This window comes from Myotis daubentonii, chromosome 1 (assembly GCF_963259705.1).
Source record: "Myotis daubentonii chromosome 1, mMyoDau2.1, whole genome shotgun sequence".
In the NCBI taxonomy this organism is placed as follows: domain Eukaryota; kingdom Metazoa; phylum Chordata; class Mammalia; order Chiroptera; family Vespertilionidae; genus Myotis; species Myotis daubentonii.
The window spans coordinates 64,557,816-64,580,923 of record NC_081840.1 but is presented as its reverse complement, the minus strand read 5'-3'; the positions used below and the strand labels follow the sequence as shown (position 1 = coordinate 64,580,923).

Below are 23,108 nucleotides of genomic sequence, written 5' to 3'. Positions count from 1 at the left end.
CAGTGGTTGAGCAACCACCCATGACCAGGAGGTCACAGTTTGATTCCTGGTCAGGGCATATGCCCAGGTTTCCGGCTCAATCCCCAGTAGGGGGCATGCAGGAGGCAACCAATCAATGATTCTCATCATTGATGTTTGTCTCTCTCCCTCTCCCTTCTTCTCTCTGAAATCAATAAAAATATATATATTTTTTAAAAATAATAAAATAAAAACCTTTTAACCAAGAGCCAGTCAGACCTTTGGAGCCTAAGAGGCAGAGATTAAAACACCAGGAGACTAATTATCATAGCTAACACTTATGTAAAACTAACCATGTGCCAGGCATTTTTCTAAGTGCTTGCCACATATTAATTAACAACTCAGTGAGGGAACATTTCATACAATCTTTGATGTCTCATAAATCCATGGAGAATAATAGTAGATTTGTGTTTAAGCCAAAGGTTGAAGCTAAATAGCACACGGGGGGCCTTGGCTGAGGTTCCTTTTTTCATAGTGAATGACTCAGTAAAAACAACAAGGACAAGAGTTATTGTATTGAAATAACTCTATACAAACAAGTGAGGAGAAACCTTAGCTCCATGAAGAGAGGAGGTGCCCAGCCCCAAGCTCTCAGCCTCCTCACCTTCCCACCATTTCCCACCATGGCTCAGGGCCCAGGGCCCTACTTTACAGCAAAGGAGATGATAACCCATGGACCTGCTCACAGTCACATGTTCAAGTCTTCCAACCCTCAGCCCCTCACTTCTGCCCCCACTGCTCCCCCATGCAGTTGTGGGTAGGAGCCTACCAGGACCAGGCATATTCCTAGGATGCCTGGCTTAAAAAAATACACTTTATTGAGATAATTCGCATACCATAAAATTCACCCTTTGAGAGTCACCACTTCAGTGGTTGGTAGTATAGTCACAGGTTGTACAACAATCCCCACTAATAATCCCAGAACATTTCACCTAAAAAAAACACACCTCTATGTCTACTAGCAGTCACTTTCCATTCCCCCCAGCCCCAGGCAACCACTAAGCCACTCTCCTGTCTCTATGAATTGGCCTATTCTGGGCATTGCACATATATGGAATCATACAACAAGTGGCTTTTGGACACCTGGCTTTGGGGAGAATTTTCAGACAACAGATCATCACTGTCCCCTCTGTTCCTGGTTATAGTGCGAGGCTTCCTGGATACTTTACAGACTTCAGCCAAGGGCTGATGGACCGACCTTGTCACAAGGAGTGGGTGGCCAGAACAGGATGACTGAGAGTCGCGGGGCAGCTGGGCCTGAGCATCGAAGGGTAGGCCAGGGATTTCTCTGAATTTCTCCGAGTAATAGACAACTAAACGGTTGTCAAGGAAACAGCCGGTCCAAAAATTATAGCACTATCTTTGATGCATCCAAAGTTTCATTTCTATGATTTTTCTTTAGGAACTCGATGTCAATCTGTTCACATTAGAAAAAGGCAATACTGGGAAGTAGAGCTGCTGGGGGGAGGATGTACTTCTGGGTCACAGAGGAGTCACTTGGTCACTTTTGAGCTTCAGTTTTTTCACCTGTAAAGTGATGGTCGGTAATGATATCTACTTTGCATGTGGTTGTGACGATTAGAAAGAGTGAAAGTGCTCACTGTGTGCCCAAAGCACAGGGAATGCTGGACGCATGGTGGCTGCTCGTCATGTCTGTGCAGTATATGGCCTCGTGGTGAGAGCGTGCCAGACCTGGATGTGAGCCTCGCTCCACCACTCAATCTCTTCATCTGCAAAATTGAGGTGATGGTAGGACCTAATTCACAAGGTCATTTGGAGGATCAAACAGAACTATCCTAGCTAATACTGAACACTCACTGTAGCCAGGCTCTATTCTAAGAATTCTCCATGTGTGAGCTTAATCCTCTGAGGAAACTGAGGCACATGTTAAGTGACTCGTCCGAGGTTATTCAGCCAACTAATGGCCTTGCTGGTTTTTGAAGCCAAGCAGTCTACCTCGGAGCTCACATGTCTCACCATTACTCTAAGATGTCAAAGTTTTAGCGCAGTTCCTGGCACAAAGGAAGACTTCCATAACCATCAGCTCTTGTGATTGTGAATAATAGTAATGCTTTGGCAGGTGAATCGGGTTAAGGAGCTTGATAGACCTCTAATTTTTAGTGGAGGATACAGACTGGGTCTTACCCATTTTTATATCCAAAAGTATTTGAAGCATAGTGGCTAGCATAGAATAAGGACTCAATAAATAAGTGTTATTGGAATGAGTTTTAAAAACTGATATACTTATTAATATACAATGTGGTAGGCCTTTCCAGGAAGGCTGGCGCTAACTGAGCTTCAGTTGCACCCACTGTAGCCCACATTTGACCCACTTTGCCCAACCCTTTGCTTCCCAGATCACTATAGAGCCATTATTCTCATAAACATTTTAATTGGTCTGCTCTCTTGCATAATCTCCATTCACTGGCTCCACCTCTGTCATCAACCAGTTCCAGATAGTCACACCCCAAATCCTGGCCCTTTCTTTTACACACATACACCTGGCCCATTAGACTCAAGGCTTTCCATGCACAGGAAGATTTCCTCTCTATCCTGCACAAACAAGATTGATCCGTCCTCTGCCTCTCACTCTTGTGCCTCCTCCCTCAATGACTCAGACATCCTAGTTTACCCAAATGCCTATAACTCTTATCTGTCACACAATCAAAGCTGTCAGATTCCTGGTTTCTTATTAAAACAAAACACCGACCAAGGAATCTTTGACTAATCAAAGCATTAACTCAAGCCGGGGCTGTGCAGCTGCAGGGGAGGAGTAGTTCCACGGAAACTCCTCCTCACCAACCTGCGTGAAGTCACCCTCTGTGGGTGTTGACAGAGACCTCCTTGTACCCTTGGACAGAGGCCTGGCCTTTGCTCGCAGCCCAGGGCTCTCTGGGCTTCCTCCAGGAGACTGGAGCTGGACTCAGCACACACATGCGTACAGAGTGCACCAGGCCTTGTCCTCTAGGGAATTTCTACACGAAAGGCCTCACTTCTTGATAAAACCAAGTTGTGGGCAGATCTGGCCTCCCTGGATTGCACTAGAGAGTGCTGTGAACAAAAGCCCCGCTTGGCATCTTTCTCCAGGTAACATTAATAACTTCCTGATTGTGACCCAAGTCAGGTTTAGGGATATGCATGCCAAGAGGCTGAGAGCTGGCCTAGGCTGGGGGGCAGGGTGAGGGTGAGGGCCCGGAGCAAGAGTCCCTGGGTGAGGCAGAAGACCTCCTCTGGCTACCTCCAGTGTGCAACTCATTTCTAGGTGTCAGTGTCCTCAACATTTACCTCCCACTTCCTTCTACTTGCTCCTCTTGCCACCTGCAAACCAACTTCCACCTGCCGTCTTTCCCACGTGCCTATTCTTTTTAGCTTTTCTTCCCCTAATGTTGCATCTACTCCCTATCTGAAAAGTTGAGCTACCATTTCCCCTCACCCCCTAGTTCCCTGGCCTGAGCCAGGCCTTCAGACCTCCGAACTTGTGAAACTCCCAATTCAAGGTCATTGCACTTTGGCTGTCACCTTGCTCATGGCCCATACCACTGCTCAGATGCACATTTCCCTCTCATATGAACATCTTCATTAAGACCGTTCTCTGTGCTAATCAGTTTGCAAGTTTTCCTAATTACTTGGCCTCTCATCTCTTTCCTAGCTTGCACCAGACAGTTTCCAGCCAGGTTCAGCTAGAAGAGAGGGAACGGGGCCAGGGTCCCGGAAGCGTGTGATTTCTACCTCAAAACCATCCTCTGAAATAAGCCAGATATGTGAAGCCTGGGGTTAGTGGAGAGACATTTTTGCTGGAAAGGGCTTCCTTCCAAATGTTCCTTGGTGGTAACTGTGTGAGATGAAGACAAGAATTATTTGGAGGGCTAATATGTGAGCCATTGCATTTTTGGTCATTTCATGGGGAACTTTCTACGCCGTACCTGTGCACATGATGGCTGCAAAGACCCAGCACTGCCCGTAGTGCACTGGCTGGCAACCTGTGGCGTGCCACTGTTTCAGGATGGCCACGCTGCCAGTCCACTCTGCAGGGTTGGTGCCGTCTGAGAAATTCTCACTCCACTTTCCGTTGAGCACCCCATTGTCATCATTGCTGTTGATCTGAAGAGAAGCCATACATAGAAGAATTAGAAGCATCCTTTTCATCAACAGGATGTGATGTGTGAGCTGCCTTGCAAGGCCCGAGACACAGAGGAGGCTTTCATCTCATTTTACCTGGGAACTTCCGGACCTGCGGGGGAAGGGGTCGGGACGTGAAGCTGGCCACTCTGACTTGTGTTCCACTGTGAGTTAGTTTATTATTTTATTTCTACACACTCTCTTACCCCTCACCTCCCCATGCCCTGCAAAGCTTGGCTTTGGTAGCTTTTAAAAATACTCAGAGCAAAGGAAATTTAGAAACAATAAGACCATTTCACAAACTATGGCTACGCTCAGCCTTTCCCAAAACATGCAATTTGGGATTAATAGACATGATGGCCCACGCCCAGCTATTTCAGAGCTCAGTTGAGAAAAACCTGTTAGCTATAACTTTCATCAGACTTAGCCAAAATGGCTTTGTAAGAGGGCCCATGCCTCTCAACTCTTCATTCTCCCATCGCAGGGGCAACTGTGAGTGGGCAGGGCTCCCCTGGCACGGCTTCCTCCCTCTCTGGACATGCCCTGCGTGGGCAAATCCACACCCAGCCTCACCATGGCGCACACCACCCTGCTGATGTAGACAGGGCTCCCTCGAAGAGCACAGTCTTTGGCTGGGTCATTCTTGAAGTGCAGGCTCTTGTCTAGCAACTCCAGGCAGATGTCTATGATATTCTCTTCAAACTGCAAGGAGAGGTTCCGAGAGGCAAGGCACCCATGCTTCGCACATGCAGATATGGAGCCACCCCACTCAGCTCTCCAATGGAGTGTGTTTGAAATACAAACCCACTTGGAAGGTAACTGTGTCTAGTAGCACAGCCATGAACTCAGGCAAGTACAGGGTCTCAAAGCTCTAGGATCACAACTCCCCCACTTGGTATGTCCAGCAAGTCAAATCCTTGGAGTTTTTTCTGATGTGTCTGACTTGCTGAAAAATCATTTCTCTCTCTCTCCTCAATCTCCACACTCTTGGACCTCATGAACTGTTCTTGCTAAAACCACATTGCCTCATCTTCCACCCTCACCGGCTGATCCGGCTCATCATTGGTAGTTAAGGCTAAGGTGATGGCTCCAACTTGCCATGGTGCCAGCCATTCAGTAGGGCTGTGGGCTGACTAATATCATGTGAGTTATGGAAACTTCCCACCCAAGGCAGGCGAGGTGAGAATGCCACTTGTCCTGAGGCCTTTCGCTGAGCCCAAGCCTGGCTTAGCATCATAGCACTGGCTACATCTCCACTCATCAGGCTCAGGTATAATGATGTAGCCAAGGTCTGTCTTCCCTGCCTAAGTGTATGCTCTGCCCCTCTCGAACGTTCCTTCACACCCCAGATCTGGCACAGTGCTCAGCACAGAGCAAGGGCTCTGAGCATCTTTGTTGAATGAGAGTAAGTGAATTCATTGATTTCCATGTAACACTGGGCAATAAACAGGATCTGGAGGCTCTCCGATCCACTTTCCCCAAGGGATAGTTTGATCAGTTCACTTTTCTGCTTTAAAATGTTCAAAGATCCCTGTGACCTTTGGCCAGAATCAAAGCTCTAACCTCCTCTACAAGACACATAAGACCCTCCCTGATCTGGCCTTCTTCTTCTCCTCAATACCCTCGCCTCACCAGTTTTGTTCCGGCAACACCCAGATGCCTTGTAACCCCTGCAGCAGGTCAAACGGATCCTCAGCTTTGTGCCTTTGCTCATCCTTCTTTTTGCCTGTGATGTTTCCCCCCACCTTCCTTCTCTTGGTTAACTCAGTTCAAGTATTTCCTCTTCCAGGAAGCTTTCCAGACAGCCCCATGCCCAACCAAGTGCTCTTCCTCCAGGCTCTCAGAGGCCCCTGTGCCTGTCTGGCAATCGTTACATGTCACGCTGCATAAGTGACCTGCTTATATGACTGAGTCCCCACTTCACTGTGGGCTCGGGGACAGTGTTTTATTCATCTTTATATCTCTAGCACCTAGAACCCTGCCTGGCACTCAGCAGGCATTCAGTATATTTTCACTGAATAAGAGATATGGGAGGACCCAGGGCTCAGAGACCAGCAGCTCTGCTCTCCTGCTTCTCACAGGTGGCAGCAACCTCCTGTCCAGGAACTCACTAAGATCCCTATCTGCCCATGCTGAGTGTGGGGGTGGGGATGTCAGCTGGTGCAAGTTTAGGCTGCTATGTCTCATCTTGACTATATCCACCTGGGGGGCCTAGGCTGGGCCTGAGGCCACACGTGTTGGACAAGTCCAGGAGAGGAAGCCATAGCAATCTGAAACAAGGCTCTACACCAGTGGTTCTCAACCTTGGCTGCACATTAGAATCACCTGGGAATCTTGTTAAAATCCTGGTTTCTGGGCCTCATCATTAGTAACAAAGAAACAGAATTTCCGGAGGATGAGGCCCAGAAATCAGGATTTTAACAAGATTCCCAGGTGATTCTAATGTGCAGCCAAGGTTGGGAACCACTGCTCTACATGCTCCCCTGGGATTTCCCATTTGACACCCCTCTGGGTGGCAGGGCTGGTCCTCTCTCCCGGCCAGTGCCCCAGTGCCAGGGTGAGCCTCAAGAACCCTCCTCCCTGGCCTGGTTCTGGACTTCCTGGAGCATCTGCTGAAGGCTGGGCTGTTGTAGAGCATTGTGATTAGTATGAGGCTATTTTTACAAATAAAGTCACATGTTTTAGAATATGTGTGGAAAACAAAACCTAGAGCAACCTACACCACACTAGAAACAGTTAAACAAAAAATGAGGCACCACCATGGCCCTTGTTGTGGTTGTGCCTTCATCCTCACTCACATAATCAGTGGAGTTCCTGGGTGGGTACCTTCAGCTGCCCTTCTCTCTCTAATCCTGACACAGTCAGCAAAGAACACCTTCCAACTTTCTGTGGCTGCTCCTCTAGCTCCCCGGAGTCACATCTCACATCTTCGCAGTACCATTTAGTTCCCATTAGTCAGTAGCTCTAGATAAACCTTGCCTGAGGGGCATCCTCCCATCCCCCTCCTGCGTCCCTCTCCCTTAGATGGTCCATGAGCTGGGCCGAGACTCACCTGCCCATAGTTCCAGGGACAAGGGCGGATCCAGTTCTTGTTTCCTTGGTAGATGAAGCCGTAATCATTCATGACATATTCCTGCCTCTGGGGCTCACTGTCCAAGAAGACAGCGTCCCCTAGGAATCACGTGGGGAGACACAAAGCAGAAAAGTCATCTTGCCCTTCCTGCCCATCCCCATCCACAGAAGGCATGGAAACAACTCTGAGGACTGCACAGGTGACACCAAGAGGGGAAGCAAGACCTGCTCTCCACCATCCCTCCACAGCGGCAACAGGCTCAACGTGAAAATGAGGCGGGACAGTAAAAATTTATCTTTGGTGGAATTTATTGGTTTGCAAAGCACATTTACATCCCAGCCCCATTTTAAGGCTGGGGAAACAGGTCACAGTGATAAATAGCTTGTCCACATCACATAGTACAGGGTGAAATGTGAACACAGCCCATGTGACTCCATGCTCTGTGCTCTGCCATACTTAATTAATCCTGGTTGGAAAAGAGCAAGCCAGAATTTAGGGGTTGGCTTTGACCTCATCATTTCTTTTGTAGGACTCAAGCTTTAAAAGAGAAGACCCCACAGATACCATTTTCTTCCCCACAGCTCCAGGGGGCCCTCAGGACAAGTCTGAAACACACAGTTTTGGAGGTCAGGTAGGTGTGTGTGTGTGTGTGTGTGTGTGTGTGTGTGTGTGTGAGAGAGAGAGAGAGAGAGAGAGAGAGAGAGAGAGAGAGAGAGAGAGAACGGACATCCATCCTCCTTGATCCAGTGGCAGGGCCTCTTCATCTGGCTGATGGGTAAGAGTTCTGAGCCAATCAGTGACAGAGCAGTGGGAGGTGGTTAGAGATATTAGAACCCAGCCAGGGCTCTGGGTTTTGGCACAACGCAGCAGGCCCCCTTGGCATAAGGTTGGTGGAGAAAGTAGAATGAGAGGGAGTAAGAGAAGGGAGACATCCTCTGATTCAGAAGTGAGAATTTGTTGAATTTGACCTCTGCCCCAAATCCCTTATTCTCAACTCTTTCTGCCCTCTTCCTACTCTCTCCTCCTAGCTTGTCCTTCATTCTGTTCACATCCGTGCCAGCCGTCTGTGGAACTACTCCTGCTCCCAGGTAGATGTAGAGGACAGGGATTGTGGGCCAGGTAGTTCTGGGATATTTCCTGTAGCTATGTTTGCCTATGACAAAAACTTTCCAGTCCAAATAAATAGGGAACCAGTTAAAAATTTGGTGCATCCAAATGGTGAAGTAATTGTAGCTGTTAAAAGGAATGTACTGACAGGAAAATATGTCCAACATTGAATTTTTAAATGAAAAAGACTCAAATTAGAGCAAACTATGTGTTAAATAATCCTATGTGTGGTATGTATTATATAATTACACACATATACATATATGCAATAAATACACATTTGATTACGCGTAGAACATTTTTTGTAAGGCTACACAAGAAAACACTAACAGGACTTCCTCTGGAGAATGGAACTTGGAGATTGGGATAAGGTTTGACTTTTCACCCTTTCTTTTTTCCTTCCTCTTTCTTTCTTTTGCTTTTTTTTTTTTTTTTGTCCTTTACTTCATTCCACAATTCACTTACTATTCTTACAATGAAAAAACTCAAGTTAAGTTAAAAATGTATGATAAAGGTAAATGTTAACAGTGGTCAAACTTAATTGTAATATTTTCCTTTTAAGTAAAGATGACTTGGCTTATAATTTTAAAATTCTAGTTGAGTAAATAAATAGCAATTTATCCCTCCCTGCTTTTTGGTGGTTGGGAGTGAATGCCTAGTGCATGGGGTTGGGGAGGTTTGTGGGTTCCCAGGGAGCAGGGGTCTAGAAATCCTTGATCCTGGCTCTCTGTGGCATTGACAAAGGGGCGGAGACAAGGGACCCCCACACAGGCACCCTGTCTTACCTGAGCACCAGGGATTGAAGAGCAGAATGAATTTCCCAAGCTGGTAGGCCGTGACAGACCCCTGGAAGGAGTCAATGTGAACCTTCAAAAGGTACTGACCCACAGGCGCCATGGGAGGGGCACACAGGCTCACCTCCAGGGAGCTGGCCTTGTTGGTCTCCAGTGAGGCCATCCAGGGACTGGGGCTATGACGACCTGCCAGGCTGAACACAGCCCGAGTCCCCTTGGCCAGGTCGGGCATCGGTCCTGGGAGGGAAGCAGGGTTGAGGCCCTCTGAGGAAACCTCCGAGCTCCTGAGACTCTACCCCCACACCCGCCCCTGTGTGCCAGCAGGGGTTCTCACCAGTCTCAGCTACGAAGATGATGTTGTCCAGGTCTGGCTCGAAGCCCCGGTTCCTGAAGTACAGAGTGATGTTGAAAGCCTGGCCCCGGCGAACGATGAGGTGGTCAAAGGTGATCTCCTCCGTGTGGTGCCGCATGTTGTTCCGGGAGCTTTGGAAGTCTGTGACGGACAACTCCAGCCCTGCGATGGGGCAGCCGGGGCAGATGAAAGAGCAGGGTTATGGAGCATGGTCCAGCCTTGTCCACCACTTACTAGTTGTGCAAACTTGAGAAAGAAGTTTAGCCTTTCTGAGCCTCAGTTCCCAAGTCGGTAAAATAGAATCCACAATACCGGCCTTACACGGTTGGTATAAGGAGTAAACGAGGCTCCGTACATGTACGTGCCTCCTTTTTACTTCTTGCCTCCCTTCCTTCCCTGCTTCTCTGACCCTCTAATCCAGTGGTTCTCAACCTTCCTAATGCCGCGCCCCTTTAATACAGTTCCTCATGTTGTGGTGACCCCCAACCATAAAATTATTTTCGTTGCTACTTCATAACTGTAATTTTGCTACTGTTATGAGTCGTCATGTAAATATCTGATATGCAGGATGTATTTTCATTGTTCGAGGCCCACAGCCTTCCTCCCTTACTCTCCTGGAGGAACATGGTTTTCTCTCTCGGTCCAACTCCTGTAGGACTGGCCAAGTATGCCTGTGCCCTTTAGCCTAGCATGTCCTCAGATTTACGCCAGCATCCACTTTCTTGAACAAAAGTTGAGTTTCACTTTCCCCTGTACCAGCATCCAAATCTGGGAGAAAGTCCCTGCGTGAGCTGCTGTGCTTTCAGCAATTCGCTGGCCTTCTGACTATATAACGCATGTGCCCAATGCGTGGGGAGGTGCGATGCTGAGGTCAGCAAGGAAAGGCCCACTCCCAGTCTCCCAGAGTTTCTGCTCAGATGCAGACTGACCTCAGTGTCCTCCAAGTGTACCTCCCGCAGAAGGGATGCATTTCTAACTTCACCTTTGAACATGGTCACCGCATGGTTCCCACACTTCAAATCACAGTTGGCTCATCCATCTCCTTCTCAGTCTGTATCCATTTATGTGTCATAGGTCCCTTCACTCTTTCCTTGAAAATGTCTGTGGTGTCCATCTGTCCCTTTCCACATTAACATAATTGCAACCGCCTCACCTCACTCCTAGTGACACGGTCTCCATCAGATCTTCTGCTTTCTGTCTCTCCACATCACCCACCCCTTAACACATCACCACAATACCTCTCCTCCAGACAACTTGATCGTTCCATTCTTTTGCTTTAAAAGCTCTGAAATACCCAACAGCCCACCGTACAAAATGCACGCTCCTTAACCTGGCACTAACGATCCTCCATACCTGGTCTTCACTTACACTTGCATTCTTACTTCTCACTACTCTCACCATGGGTCTTCCTCTCCATCTGATCTGTCTTCAAGCAAATGGTAGCCTCCCTGTCCATGTATTTTGCTGCTGCTGTAGCCCCAACTCAGAATGCCCCTTCACTATCTCACCAAAGTCCACTTTTCCTCCAGTGCTGTTCAAGACCCACCTTCTTCATAGAGCTTGTCTCCTTTGGCCTACCCTTCTTCCCATCTTCACTTGATCTACAGCATGTAACTGTATCACTCACAGGGAACCTTAACTGATTAATGGACAAGTTAATATGCTCATTTGTTCATTCATATCAACAAACTTTTACTGAGAGTCTATTAGATTTAGGCTCAGTATAAGATGTTCAGATATTTTTGCAGTTACTTTTTTGTCTGTTTTCCACCACTAGATGTAAATCAATGGGGATAGAGACCTAGCTGTGTTGTCTCATCTGTATTTAGATTTTAAGAAATATGAACCAAAACATTTGACAAAATCCAACATTCTTTCATAATGAAAATACTCAACAAATTAAGACTAGAAGAAACTTCCTCAACCTGATAAAGGTAATCTATGAAAAATCCCCAGCTAACATTATACTTAATAGTGGAAGATTAGCTGCTTTCCCCCTAAGATAAGGAACAAGACAAGAATGTCCACTTTCACCCCATCTATTCACCTGGATGGCTATAACAAGAAAGAGAGAAAGCAACAAGTGTTGGTGAGGATGTAGAGAAATTGGAACCCTCATATATTGCTGGTGAGATTGTAAAATGATGTGGCCATTTTGGAAGCAGTCCAGCAGTTCCTCAAAATGTTAAACATTGTTACCATATGACCCAGCAGTTCCACTCCTAGAGATTCCACTCCTATACCCAAGAGATTGAAAACATATGTTCACAGAAATTTGTACATTAATGTTGATAGCAGCATTATTTATAACAGCCAGAAAATAAACAACCTGAATGTTCATCACCTGATTAATTAATGAAAGTGGTATATCCATACACCGGAATATTATTCAGCCATAAAAAGAAATGCTGAATATATTATGACATGGATGAAAGTTGAAAACATTATGCAGAATGAAAGAAGCCAAACACAAAGGCCACATATTATATGAATCCATTAATATAAAATATGCAGACTAGGCAATTCATAAAGGCAGAAAGTAGAATAGAGTTTAGCAGGAGCTGGGATGAAGAGGATATGGGGCATGACTGCTAATGAGCATGAGTTTCTTATAAAAGAAATATAAGCACAATTTTCAGCACATTGTAGGTATTAAAAAATGTTTACCATGTTGAATAAAGTTCTCTGTCTTTTGTATAATCACCCTGTACTTATTTCAAATTTCATATTCAATGAACACATTATTGAGGGCCTGATTACTGTGATAGGCACCGTCCTAGGTACCTCAAGACAGTTTTCTCATTGTATCCTCCCCACAACAGTAGAGGCATGATGTCATGTCATCCACACTTGGCATAGAGAAAACCAAGGCAAATTAAATGTCTTGCCCAAAGTTAAACTTAAGGTTACTGGCTCAAGTCCTGTGCTATTTCCATTACCCAATAGCTACCGCCCATTTCCAGCCTTCACTCGTGTTCAGAAAGGACACCCAACCCACTGCCCATTGGGAAAGCACTTGGCTTTTCCCTAGTGGTGGGATTAGAAGCTCATTCTTTTTGGAGACCAGTTGACTAGACAGAGCTTGCTAACCGGTCCTGATTCAGCTGGGGCACATGACCCAGGCTACTCAATAGGAGTGGGAGCATCTGCCTGACAGTGAGCAGTGGGGACAAAGCTCATCCTCTGGATGCATTCTGGGTCCAGTTAACGTCTACCTGTAACATAGGGATTGTTCTTCAGCCCAGACACTAGATATTCAAGCAGGAGGTACATTTAACATTGGACATATTTGTTCTTTTTATGCAAGAAGAATGTGGTGAGATGATCAATAAAGTAGAAATAAAATGATAGGAAGAACTTTTAAAGTAATTGGTCTCAGTGTCTAGCTAAAGACATACTCCCACACAAGCACAAAGAGACATAGATAAGAACTTGCATTGCATCATTGCTTATATAACTAAAAATAGGGAAGCAACCTGAATGCCCACAATAGGGGACTGGGTAAATAAATTACTTACACCCATAATATGAAATACTATGCATTGTAGAAAATAGTGAAAATCTGTAGGTACTGAGTGGCATGGATAGAGCCCGAAGGCATACTGTTGAGCCAAAAAAAAAAAAAAAAGTCAAGCTGTAGAAAAATATGTACAATATGATTAGACCAAAGATATACAAAAAAAGAAGCCACACATACTAATATTACATTGAGCATATATATATATGAATATAAATGTATAGACAAAAGACTGGTAACAGTGGTTTCTCTGGAGATGAGGCTGGGGTTGGGGTGGGGGTAAAGGGACTGACTATAGCTTCACCTGTAATTATTGTTTTATTTTATTCCAACTGTGTATTAGTATATTTCTTGTGAAATTAAAAATTTAAAAATAAAAATTTAACACAAAACAGTAAATGAAGGTGAGTCTGTTACATTTGTAGAACTTTATAGCTTATTCTTATGATTTCAACTAACCATTTAATCTTCATAGCAGCTCTTTCTAGAGAGAGGGAATTGATATAGATAGAAGGGTGATGGTGAGATTAGCTAAGATGAGGAAGAGACCTGAAGTAGGGGAAGAAGTGAAGATATGAAATTCAGAGACTTCTAGAGATGGAAGATAATGTCAAGATTGTCTTGTCCAACCCCCCTTGTTTTTTCAGGCATGGGGGCTGGGAACTGGAGAAGTGACTTGCTCAATGTCAAAGGGTCAGCTGGTAGAAAAGAACAGAAACCATGACCCCTAATTCCTGATCCTGCCCTGTCCCACTGGGCTATAGAAGCCAGCATGTTGGCATGCAGCTGCTTGGCTGTGTTTACCTGCTGGCATCTCCTGTCTCCTGGTTCTTGGGCTACCAACTCTGAGGTTCCTGGAGTTTCTACTCCTTCTGCCTCTGTTCTTTATTTGCTCCCTTCTTCCTATGAATCCACCCACTTGACTCCCTACAGTCTCTCTGTCTTTCTTGCCCCTGACCTCCAGCAGCCCCATGGGCCTGCCCTACCTTGTGCCATGGTGGCTGCCTTCAGTGCTTGGGCTGCTCCCCACGGAATAGCAGGATGGCCCGGAGCTTCAGGAAACTGGTCTTGGAGTGTCTGCTTCACCTTCCATCCCTGAGACGCCAGGAGACACTGGAGGCGGGGCTGGCTGCTGCACTGCCACCTGCTTACTGGGCAGATCACAACTGGTTTTCTCACTTGCCCTCAGGTTTTTCTTGGCAAAGTTGCTCTGCTAAGATGAAGTGCAGTGGCCAATGAACTGTCAGGGCCTTGTGCTATATAGGCCTTTGACAGCTCTTGGGCAATGGGGTATTCTTTGGTAGGTGCTGTGCTGGGAGGGAGGGAGCCAGGTGGGAGTGGTAAGCTGATGGGGCTTCTAGGGCGATGGAGAGAGGCTGCACTCCTGCAAGAAGGAGCACCAGGGCCACAAGACTACAGCTCACAATTGAGACCCAAGCCTACGACTCTGCTAGGCACCTGAGCCCTTTCTTTTATTCTGAAGAGTCACTTCCTGGACATCCAGTGCCATAGAGCCCACTCTGGATCACTTTAGTATGACTTTTTAAACATTTATTTTTTGTCAGAGGTATTGTCATGGGTAAGATCTGCCAAGTCCCAGGTGACTCTTGAATAAAAGCAGTAGAGGAAGAAAACTTTGGAAGATTCATGGAAGAGTTTTGGAAATAGATGAGAGAGTGGGAATGCCAGTGAGTGGCCTAGTAAGATTCTAGTAAGAAAAGTGCAAGTCCTTGGACTGAATGTGTAAGGGAGAAAAGAACTGATGGGAGAAGAGGGACACAAAGGGGGAGGGTTCTTCATAGGCAGCTGGTCGGACTCTCTGAAGAACGCCCCCCCCCTCCCCACTTCCTTTCCCTCCTGTGGGACACTTCTCCCTGTGTACCCCTGCTTTCTAGGTTCCTTCTCCTCTCTTCTCAGGAACCTCAGTCAGCAGCTCCCACCTCCCCTCCTGTATTTCCAACTCTCTCTATCCCCAATCAGTATTTAAAGTGTATTTACTAGTATACATGTGTATATAGAATTCACTAACACACCGTCACCCACCTTCTATCCAAAGTGGAATTCCTGCCCGGCCGGTGTTGCTCAGTGGTTGAGCATCAACCCATGCACCAAGAGGTCACTGGTTTGATTCCTTGTCAGGGCACATGCTTGTCTACTTTCTTGTATCCAGAAGCATTGCCCTGGGGAAGTCTTCCTGACTCTCTCTTCCACACCAGGCTTTCAGGGGCACCCCCTTTTGTGTTCTCTATTAGCCTAGTCATACTCCACATTATAGATACTTACCTATCTTTCCTTTTTAAGGGAATAGCCTGTGTCTAACTAGTATATCCTCAGTGCTTAATAATGACAGTGGTTAACAAGAAAACTACTAGAAGAACTAGTAATAGCTTTCACATTCCAGATGCTGTTTTAGTTCTTTTTTCTTTTTCTTTTTTTAGATAACCAGGATAACGTGAATATAAAATTGAGCCCCTTTATTTGGACTTTATAACAAGGAAAACTTAGTAATAATTAAATAATTAGGGGTGTAGTTATAATTAGGGGTATAGGCTTCCTAAATGAATCAGTATGCATGCTTTATTTAATGACTCAATAAAAAATTGTGTGTCCTTGAGCCTTCATTATTTAAAACTCTGATTTATCTAAGGCTACACAGTGCTCATTATCCAGCAAGGGCATCATGTCTTGGGGTCCAACAATGGAGGAGCCACCATTGTAGGGGTTTGCTGGCTGTTTATTGAGGCCATCAATGAGACCATGCAAGATGAACATGTTTGTTTTAGTTCTTTATGTGCATTATCCCACCTAATATTCACACCATCCCCATGAGCTGGGTACTATTATTATTCCTATGTTACAGATGAGGAAATCAAGACTTAAAGACATTAAATAGTTTCCCCAACATCACCAACTAAGAACTGGTGGAGCTAGATTTGGACACAGTCAGACTCCAGAGTCCTGTGTAAGAACCATGCAGTACCTGAAGCATGGCTGGTTTTCTAGTTCCTATCTGCTAACTGATGAAATTAATTAATTAAAAGATGATCCATGAATGAATGAATAGGTAAAGGCATGAACCCATTGTCACACTAGCTGAGATGGGAAGGAGAAATGGACATGGAAGCATAACCAATGGACACAGACATCAGGGTGGTGAGGGCATAAGCGGGGGTGAGGCAATGGAGGGATTAAGGACACATATGTAATACCTTAATCAATAAAGAAAGAAGGAAAAAAAGAAATGGACATGGGCAGATAAGATTAATTGTGAGGGGAGGCAGGAAGTGAGTGCAGCTAGGCTGGGCAGGTCTGGAGAGGTGGGGGTAGCAGAGAGAAAAATGTCCAATGGCTACCCAGCAGCAACCTATTTCATGGCTGGGGCTAATGAGCTGACTTATAGATGCAACCTATCATTTGATTCCTACAGGCCATTTGTGGGAGAGCGTGTGCTAGGGGAGGGAGACAGCTCTGATCAGAGCAGCTGGTCTCCGGGTCCAGAATCAGGGAGGCAGAGGAGAGTCAGAAAGCCGAGTGGAGTTGATGAGAATCTTTCCATCTGGACAGAGACAAGGCTGTGACTGCAGGGAAGGGCCACAGAGCAGACCCTGGGACACTCAGGCCGGGAGGTGTGGAGGCACCGGCCATCCCTCCGGGCAGCCCAGCTCTAGCAAGGTGGGGGTGAGGGGCCTCCAGACCTTATAAGACTCAGGGAGACTAGGACCCTAGTCCTGGTCCTGCCATGAGTTCCCAGTCTGGCCTTAGACAAGTTCCAGCCTCCTTGTCTGTAGATTCAGGGCCCTTGGCTCCGTAGTGCCCAGGTCTGAGGAGAAGGCAGAGAGCTCCCCACAGACAACTGCGAAGGGAAGCCAGAATTGGAAGATCCAGGTGGGATCCTTTGCCTCCTTCCTCTTCCCACCCCCAGACATGGAGGCAGTGATCCAGGAGAGGTGATTAAACTCATCAGAGGGCCTCTGCATATGATACCAAGATCTTTAGAACACACTTTCTCATTTGATCCTCACTGCAACCCTCTGAGGGAAGGAAGGCCTGGCACTGTTTTATTGTTGCTATCATCTTGCACCTGAGGGAGCCAGGGTCACACCACGACAGAGCCCAGACTCTGTCCAGAGCTCTCTCCTTTGTAGCGCACAATGACACTGAATAGTAGGGACTCCAAAACTACCAGCCAAAAGGATATGAGGACAAGGTCTCTGTGACCGCCACAGCGGGTGGAAAGACCAGCAATCACTTGACAAGGGTGCTGCTGGCCTGGTTTGTGCCTCCTGATCCTGAAAATTTCTTTTGCCATATATGCCTAACCCCTGGTCACTGACAATAGGGTGGCGAAGGCCTGGGGGGGGGGGGGGGGCACGGGGGCGGGGCTACTTTCAACAATAAAGACTAAAAAAAAATGTTTTTCTTTTGCCAGAGTTTATCTGTGGGCACAACTGCCTGGCCCGATGACCCCCGTGGTTCGCTGTGAGGTGAGGGGAGAGCCAGGACAGGAAGCAGAGCTGCTCAGGCCTAACCTCAGGGCTCTCTCCAGCAGTGGCAGGGACCCCGGCATCCTGGGCCCTGGGATGGCAGAGCTATCAGGGAGCTCTGAGACTGTCTAGCCGGCTCATCTAACCGAAGTTCTAACCGAAGTGAGGAAATGAGGCCAGTCGGTCTTGCCTACGTGAAAGGAAGAAAACACAAAGGGTACATTTTTTAAAGCCAAGTTTTAGTTGGGGAGAGAGGAAATATTTGAAAGATCAACCATGAAGGCAGAGATGGTTAATATCCCCATACCCTGCCCACTGATCCCCTCTAGTGACACAAGTCCCTGCATCTCCAGACAGGAGGGGCAGCGACTAAACGAAGGAGGACCCACCACCCTGTAAAGGGAGCAAGTTTCCAATTTCCGAAGGAGCCAGTGCAGGCTCCCGGTCTCCTGTGGGCGGGCAGGGAGCCACCTGGCAGAGCAGTGACAGAGCCCCATAGAAATAGCCTCTGCACTTAATGGGGACAGGTGCAGCTGCACACAGGTGGAGTGTGGGAGTGCGGGCTCCTGCCCTTCCTGCCCAAAGCAGCCTGCAAAAGCAAAAGAAATACAAAACAAGGGAGGAAGAGGAGAGGAGGAGGGGAGGAGGGTGGCGAGAGGAGCCGAGTGAACCTGCAGACTCACGGAGCAGGTGAGGAGCGGAGGAAGAAGCCATGCCTGAGCATCCGCGGGAGGATATGCTCCCTCTCGGCGCTTCCGGATGGCCTCAATTTTCCATGATGGAGAGGCGTCAATTCGTAATGATAACAATTTTTTTATTGAGTCATAATTGACACATAACCTTGTGTAAATTTTAGGTATACAACATGTTCATCTGATACACTTATATATTGCAATATGATTATCACCGTTACACCTCCATCATATCACATAATATTTCTTTTTTTGTGGAGAGAACATTTAAGATCGGAAGTATATAATACAGTATTGTTAACTCTGATCACAAAGCTGTACATTAGATCTCCAGAGCTTATTCTTCTAACTAGAAGGTTATGTCCTTTGACCAACATCTCCCCATTTCTCCCATTCCCAGCCCCTGGTAACCACCACACTGTATCTACCAGTTCAGCTTTTATAGATTCCCCATACAGGAATACCTCATTGTATGGTACTTTGTTTTATTGAACTTCATAGATGGACCATTTTGCAAATTGAAGGCAAGATTCTCCACCAGCAAAGAGATTGCCACTTGCTTTATTGCAGTAGTCTGGAACCGAACCCGAAATATCCCCAAGGTACGCCTGTATAAGTGAGATCAGGCAGTGTTTGTCTTTCCCCAGTTGACTTCTCTCCACTTAGCATAATGCCCTCAAGGGCCATCCACGTTGTAGCAAGTGGCAGGATTTCCTTGTTTCTCCTGGCTGCACAATATTCCATTGTGTATATACCACATCTTCTTTGTCCATTAGTCTAATGACACTTAGGTTGTTTGCATATCTTGGCTATTGTCAGTGAACATGGCAGTACAGGTATTTCTTTGAGATAGTGGTTTCATTTCCTTCGGATATATAACCAGAAGTGGAATTGCTGGATCATATAGTAGTTCTATTTTTAACTCTTGAGGAAACTCTGTACTATTTTCTATGATGGCTGGACAAATATACATTCTCAACAACAGTGCACAAGGGTTCCCTTTTCCCCACATCCTCACCAACCTTTGTTATCTCTTGTCTTTTGTTTTTTTGTTTTGTTTTATTTTTTAATCCCCACCCAAAAATATTTTTCCATTGATTTTTAGAGAGAGTGGAAGAGAGAGGGAAAGACAAAGCGAAACATCGATGTGAGGGAGGTACATTGATTGGTTGCCTCCTGCTCGAGCACCGACCAGGACCTGAGTTGGGGGGAGCCTGCAATTGAGGTACATGCCCTTGACCAGAATCAAACCCGGGACCCTTTGGTCCACAGGCCGAAGCTCTATCCACTGAGCCAAACTGGCTTGGGTTCTCTTGTGGGTTTTTTTTGTTTTTTTTTTATGATAGCCATGTAATGATAACTTAAAAAACAACAACAACACAATGAAACACAAGAATAAACTCAAAATGGCTAAAAGACATCAAAGTAAGTCACAAAACCATAAAAATCCCTGAAGAAAATGTAAGCAGTAAAATCTCAGACATCTCACATAGCAGTATTTTCACCGATACATCTCCTAGACCAGGGGTAGGCAAACTTTTTGTGAGTGCGTGCCAAAACCAGCAAAATCTCTGACTCAAAATTCTTCTGCGTGCCAACCCTAATTTTTTGAGAACGTGTTATGCCTACTTGATATCTCTTAAGGTGTATGTATGTGAAGAACCTTGAAGAAATAATAAAATTCATTTGAGCAACAAAAACACAGTATATGATGATGAAAAATACATTTATTTTTTAATGTATACATGTACACTGATAGTCCAACAGAAAACTTTATGACTCCGTTTGATATTATCAGTGGGACTTTTGCTGCTGCATCACTGATGACAGAGATTTTACATCAGGTTTATATTTCGTGACCTTCAGAGATATGCACGAGCTACTACTTTCATCCGTCAGGCTACTCCTATTATGAGACTTAACAAAATTCATCACTGAGAACAAAGATTCACAATTGTAAATGGAAGATTATAAGAGAGGGTTTCGCATGCCAGCAAAAGCTACTGGCATGCCATGTTTGGCACACGTGCCCGCGGTTGCCCACCCCTGTCCTAGACTCTAAGACCTAGAGCAAGAGAAGCAAAGGAACAAAGGGGACTACATCAAAATAAAAAGCTTCTGCAGAGCCAAAGAAACCATCAACAAAATGAAAAGGAAGCCCACTGCATGGGAGAACATTTTCATCAATGATACAGTAACCAACAGGGTTGAATCATTATGAACGTTTATTCCAATGCAGCTGGCAATATAGGAGAGCAGCAGGTCATCCACAAAAATCTGCTCTGCACCCCACCATAGCCGGCTGCCTATATTGGTAGAAGTACAGAGGAAAGTAGGGAAAAGGGCAAATGGGCAGTTTACAGATACGCAAAAGGGCTGGGGTCCTCAAGGGCTGGTGATTCTGGTTTCTGGCTCCAGTTTCTGCAACAAAATTTTTAATCTTTCCAAGATAATAGGCAGCTCCAAAAGGGGAGAAAGGGAGCTTCCAGGTGAGCTCCCAGGTCCTGAGTGCAGCTGCCAGCCAGGTTAGAATGTGCCTTCTTTAATCAGAACAAAACAATCACGGTTAACAGAGCCTGATTAATATTTCTTACAATTCTAGCTGGTTCCCCTGAAGCATGGTGTCAACCATGCTTGGTGGGAATTGTTTAAAATTTTAACCCTGCTGACTTGGCTTCTGTACTTATTTGCTTGCTAAAACAATAGAAAAGTTACATTGATTTTCTGAACTTATGTATGCTATCCCAATCGATTGAATACTCCATTGTTGGAGGTTTGAATATCCCATTGATTGTGATATTACTGGTTATTGGAGCACATTCTTCTGTACCTGAAAACCAGGACAGCACAATAACCCTAAATTGCCTCAGTGGCTACAGATAATGCATTCCGGTTGACTCAGTGGTCCCAAGACCAAGACAGCACAATTATTCTAAATTGCCTCAGCAGCTCCAGATAATGTGTTTCCGTTGATTCAGTGGTCCGAAGACCCAAAACTACAATTAATCTTTATAGATAACTAACTTGCTCAATTTCGCTTCTGTAACTGCTTTGTGCAAACCAGGTTCTTCATTCCAAACCCAAAGATGTAATTGATACCTTTCTAATATTTGCCTATATAAGCCTGATGTTGCCACCATTTCGGGACTGGGAGATTTGGAGCCATAATTCCCTCTCAGTTGCTGGCTTACTAAATGACTCATTAATTTGGTCTTGCATCCTGAGGGGTACATTACAACACCCCAACATTCTATTTCTGCCCCTATCAATACATCTGGTAAAGGGTTAATTTCCAAAATGTATAAAGAACTCATACAACTCAACCCCAGGAAGACAAACAATACAGTTAAAAAATGGGCAAATTTTTAACACTGAATAGACACTTATCCAAAGAGGACATACAGATGGCCAATACACATATGAAAAAATGCTCACTGATCATCAGAGAGATGCAAATTAAAATGACAATGAGATATCACATCTGTCAGAATGGCTACCATCAACAAATCAACAAATGACAAGGGCTGGTGAGGATGTGGAGATGGTGCAGCCATTATGAAAAACAGTATGGAGTTTCCTAATAAAATTAAATATGGAACTTCCATTTGACCCAGTGATCCCACTTTTAGGAATATATTCGACACCAATAAGAAAGAATATATGCACCCCTATGTTCATAACAGCACAATTTGCAATAGCTAAGATCTGGAAATAGCCAAAGTGCCCATCAGTAGATGAGTAGATAAAAAAGCTGTGGTACATTTACACAATGGAATACATGCAGCTGTAAAAAAGAAGGAACTCTTATCCTTTGCAACAGTATGGATGGACTTGGAGATTAATATGGTAAGTGAAATAAGCCAGTTAGAGAATGATAAATATTACATGATTTCACTTACATGTGGAATCTAATGAACAAAATACACTAACGAACAAAATAGATCCAGAGACATGGATGCATGAGATAGACTGGCAGATCTCAGAGGTGGGGGGACAGGAAGAATTAACCAAAGAGCATGTACCCGTCTATGCATAGCCCATGGGCACAGTGTGGTGAAGGCCTGGGGTGGGCTAGGTGAAGGGGGGCAAAGGGTGAGAGAAATGGGGAACATCTGTAATATTGACAACAATTAAGAAAAGCACAGCCCTGGCCACTGTTGCTCAGTGGATAGAGCATTGGCCCAGGGACTGAAGGGTCTTGGGTTCGATTCCCGGTCAAGGGCATGTACCTGTATCATAGGTTTGATTTCCAGCCCCAGTCAGGGCGCATGCAGGAGGCAACCAGTGAATGTGTCTCTCTCACATCGATGTTTCTCTCTCTCTTTCCCCCCTCCCTTCCAGTATCTCTAAAAATCAATGGAAAAGATATCTTCAGGTGAGGATTAACAAAACAAACAAAAATTAAAAAAAGAAAGAAAGAAAAGAAAAGCACATGCACACAATGAAGGGGAAAAAGAGACCAGAAAATATATGGCAAAATGTGAGCAGAGATTTCTTCTGGGATGGAGAAGAAATCAGTGACTATTCTTTTCCCCTTTTCTGTTCTTTCCAAATTATCGGGAATGAGCACAAATGCTCTTGAGTGCCACAGGAAGAAAATAGAAAGGAGCGGCTCCCTGTCCTTAAAAATAACAAAAACAGTGGAAAGAAAGAGATGCTGGGGCCAGCTGGGGTGACTTGGAGAGGATAAAAGATTAGGGGGAGTAAGTGGGTGAGGGACGGAGAGGGGAAGATGGGGGTCAGGGAAAGTGAGGGCCTGTTTTGGGGAGCAGCCATCCCTCCTGGTGCCGCCCTGAGTGGCCCTGCCCAGCTGTCCTTGTGCTCTCAGGCCAGCAGCAGAGAAGTCCCGCTGGGCAGCTTCTGTCCAGGCCCCGTAGCACTGCAGCCACTGCTCTCAGAGCTCCTCTACCTCTGCCTGCAGGCTGACAATTTCCTTGATTCCAGAGCGGCTG

General features: G+C 45.7%; 1 protein-coding gene across 1 annotated transcript in view; it reads right to left on the bottom strand.

The window, feature by feature from the left end:
* Nucleotides 1–14,150, bottom strand: part of TGM5 (transglutaminase 5) — a 28,744-nt gene extending 14,594 nt beyond the window's left edge. Inside the window, exons 1-6 of the mRNA XM_059703656.1 lie at nucleotides 13,967–14,150; nucleotides 9,446–9,625; nucleotides 9,103–9,348; nucleotides 7,190–7,308; nucleotides 4,711–4,839; nucleotides 3,942–4,119 (exon numbers count right to left, since the gene is read on the bottom strand). Coding sequence (XP_059559639.1) covers nucleotides 3,942–4,119; nucleotides 4,711–4,839; nucleotides 7,190–7,308; nucleotides 9,103–9,348; nucleotides 9,446–9,625; nucleotides 13,967–13,976 — 862 coding nt within the window. The 5' untranslated portion in view covers nucleotides 13,977–14,150. The remainder of the gene's footprint in view (nucleotides 1–3,941; nucleotides 4,120–4,710; nucleotides 4,840–7,189; nucleotides 7,309–9,102; nucleotides 9,349–9,445; nucleotides 9,626–13,966) is intronic.
* Nucleotides 14,151–23,108: the final 8,958 nt, after the last annotated feature.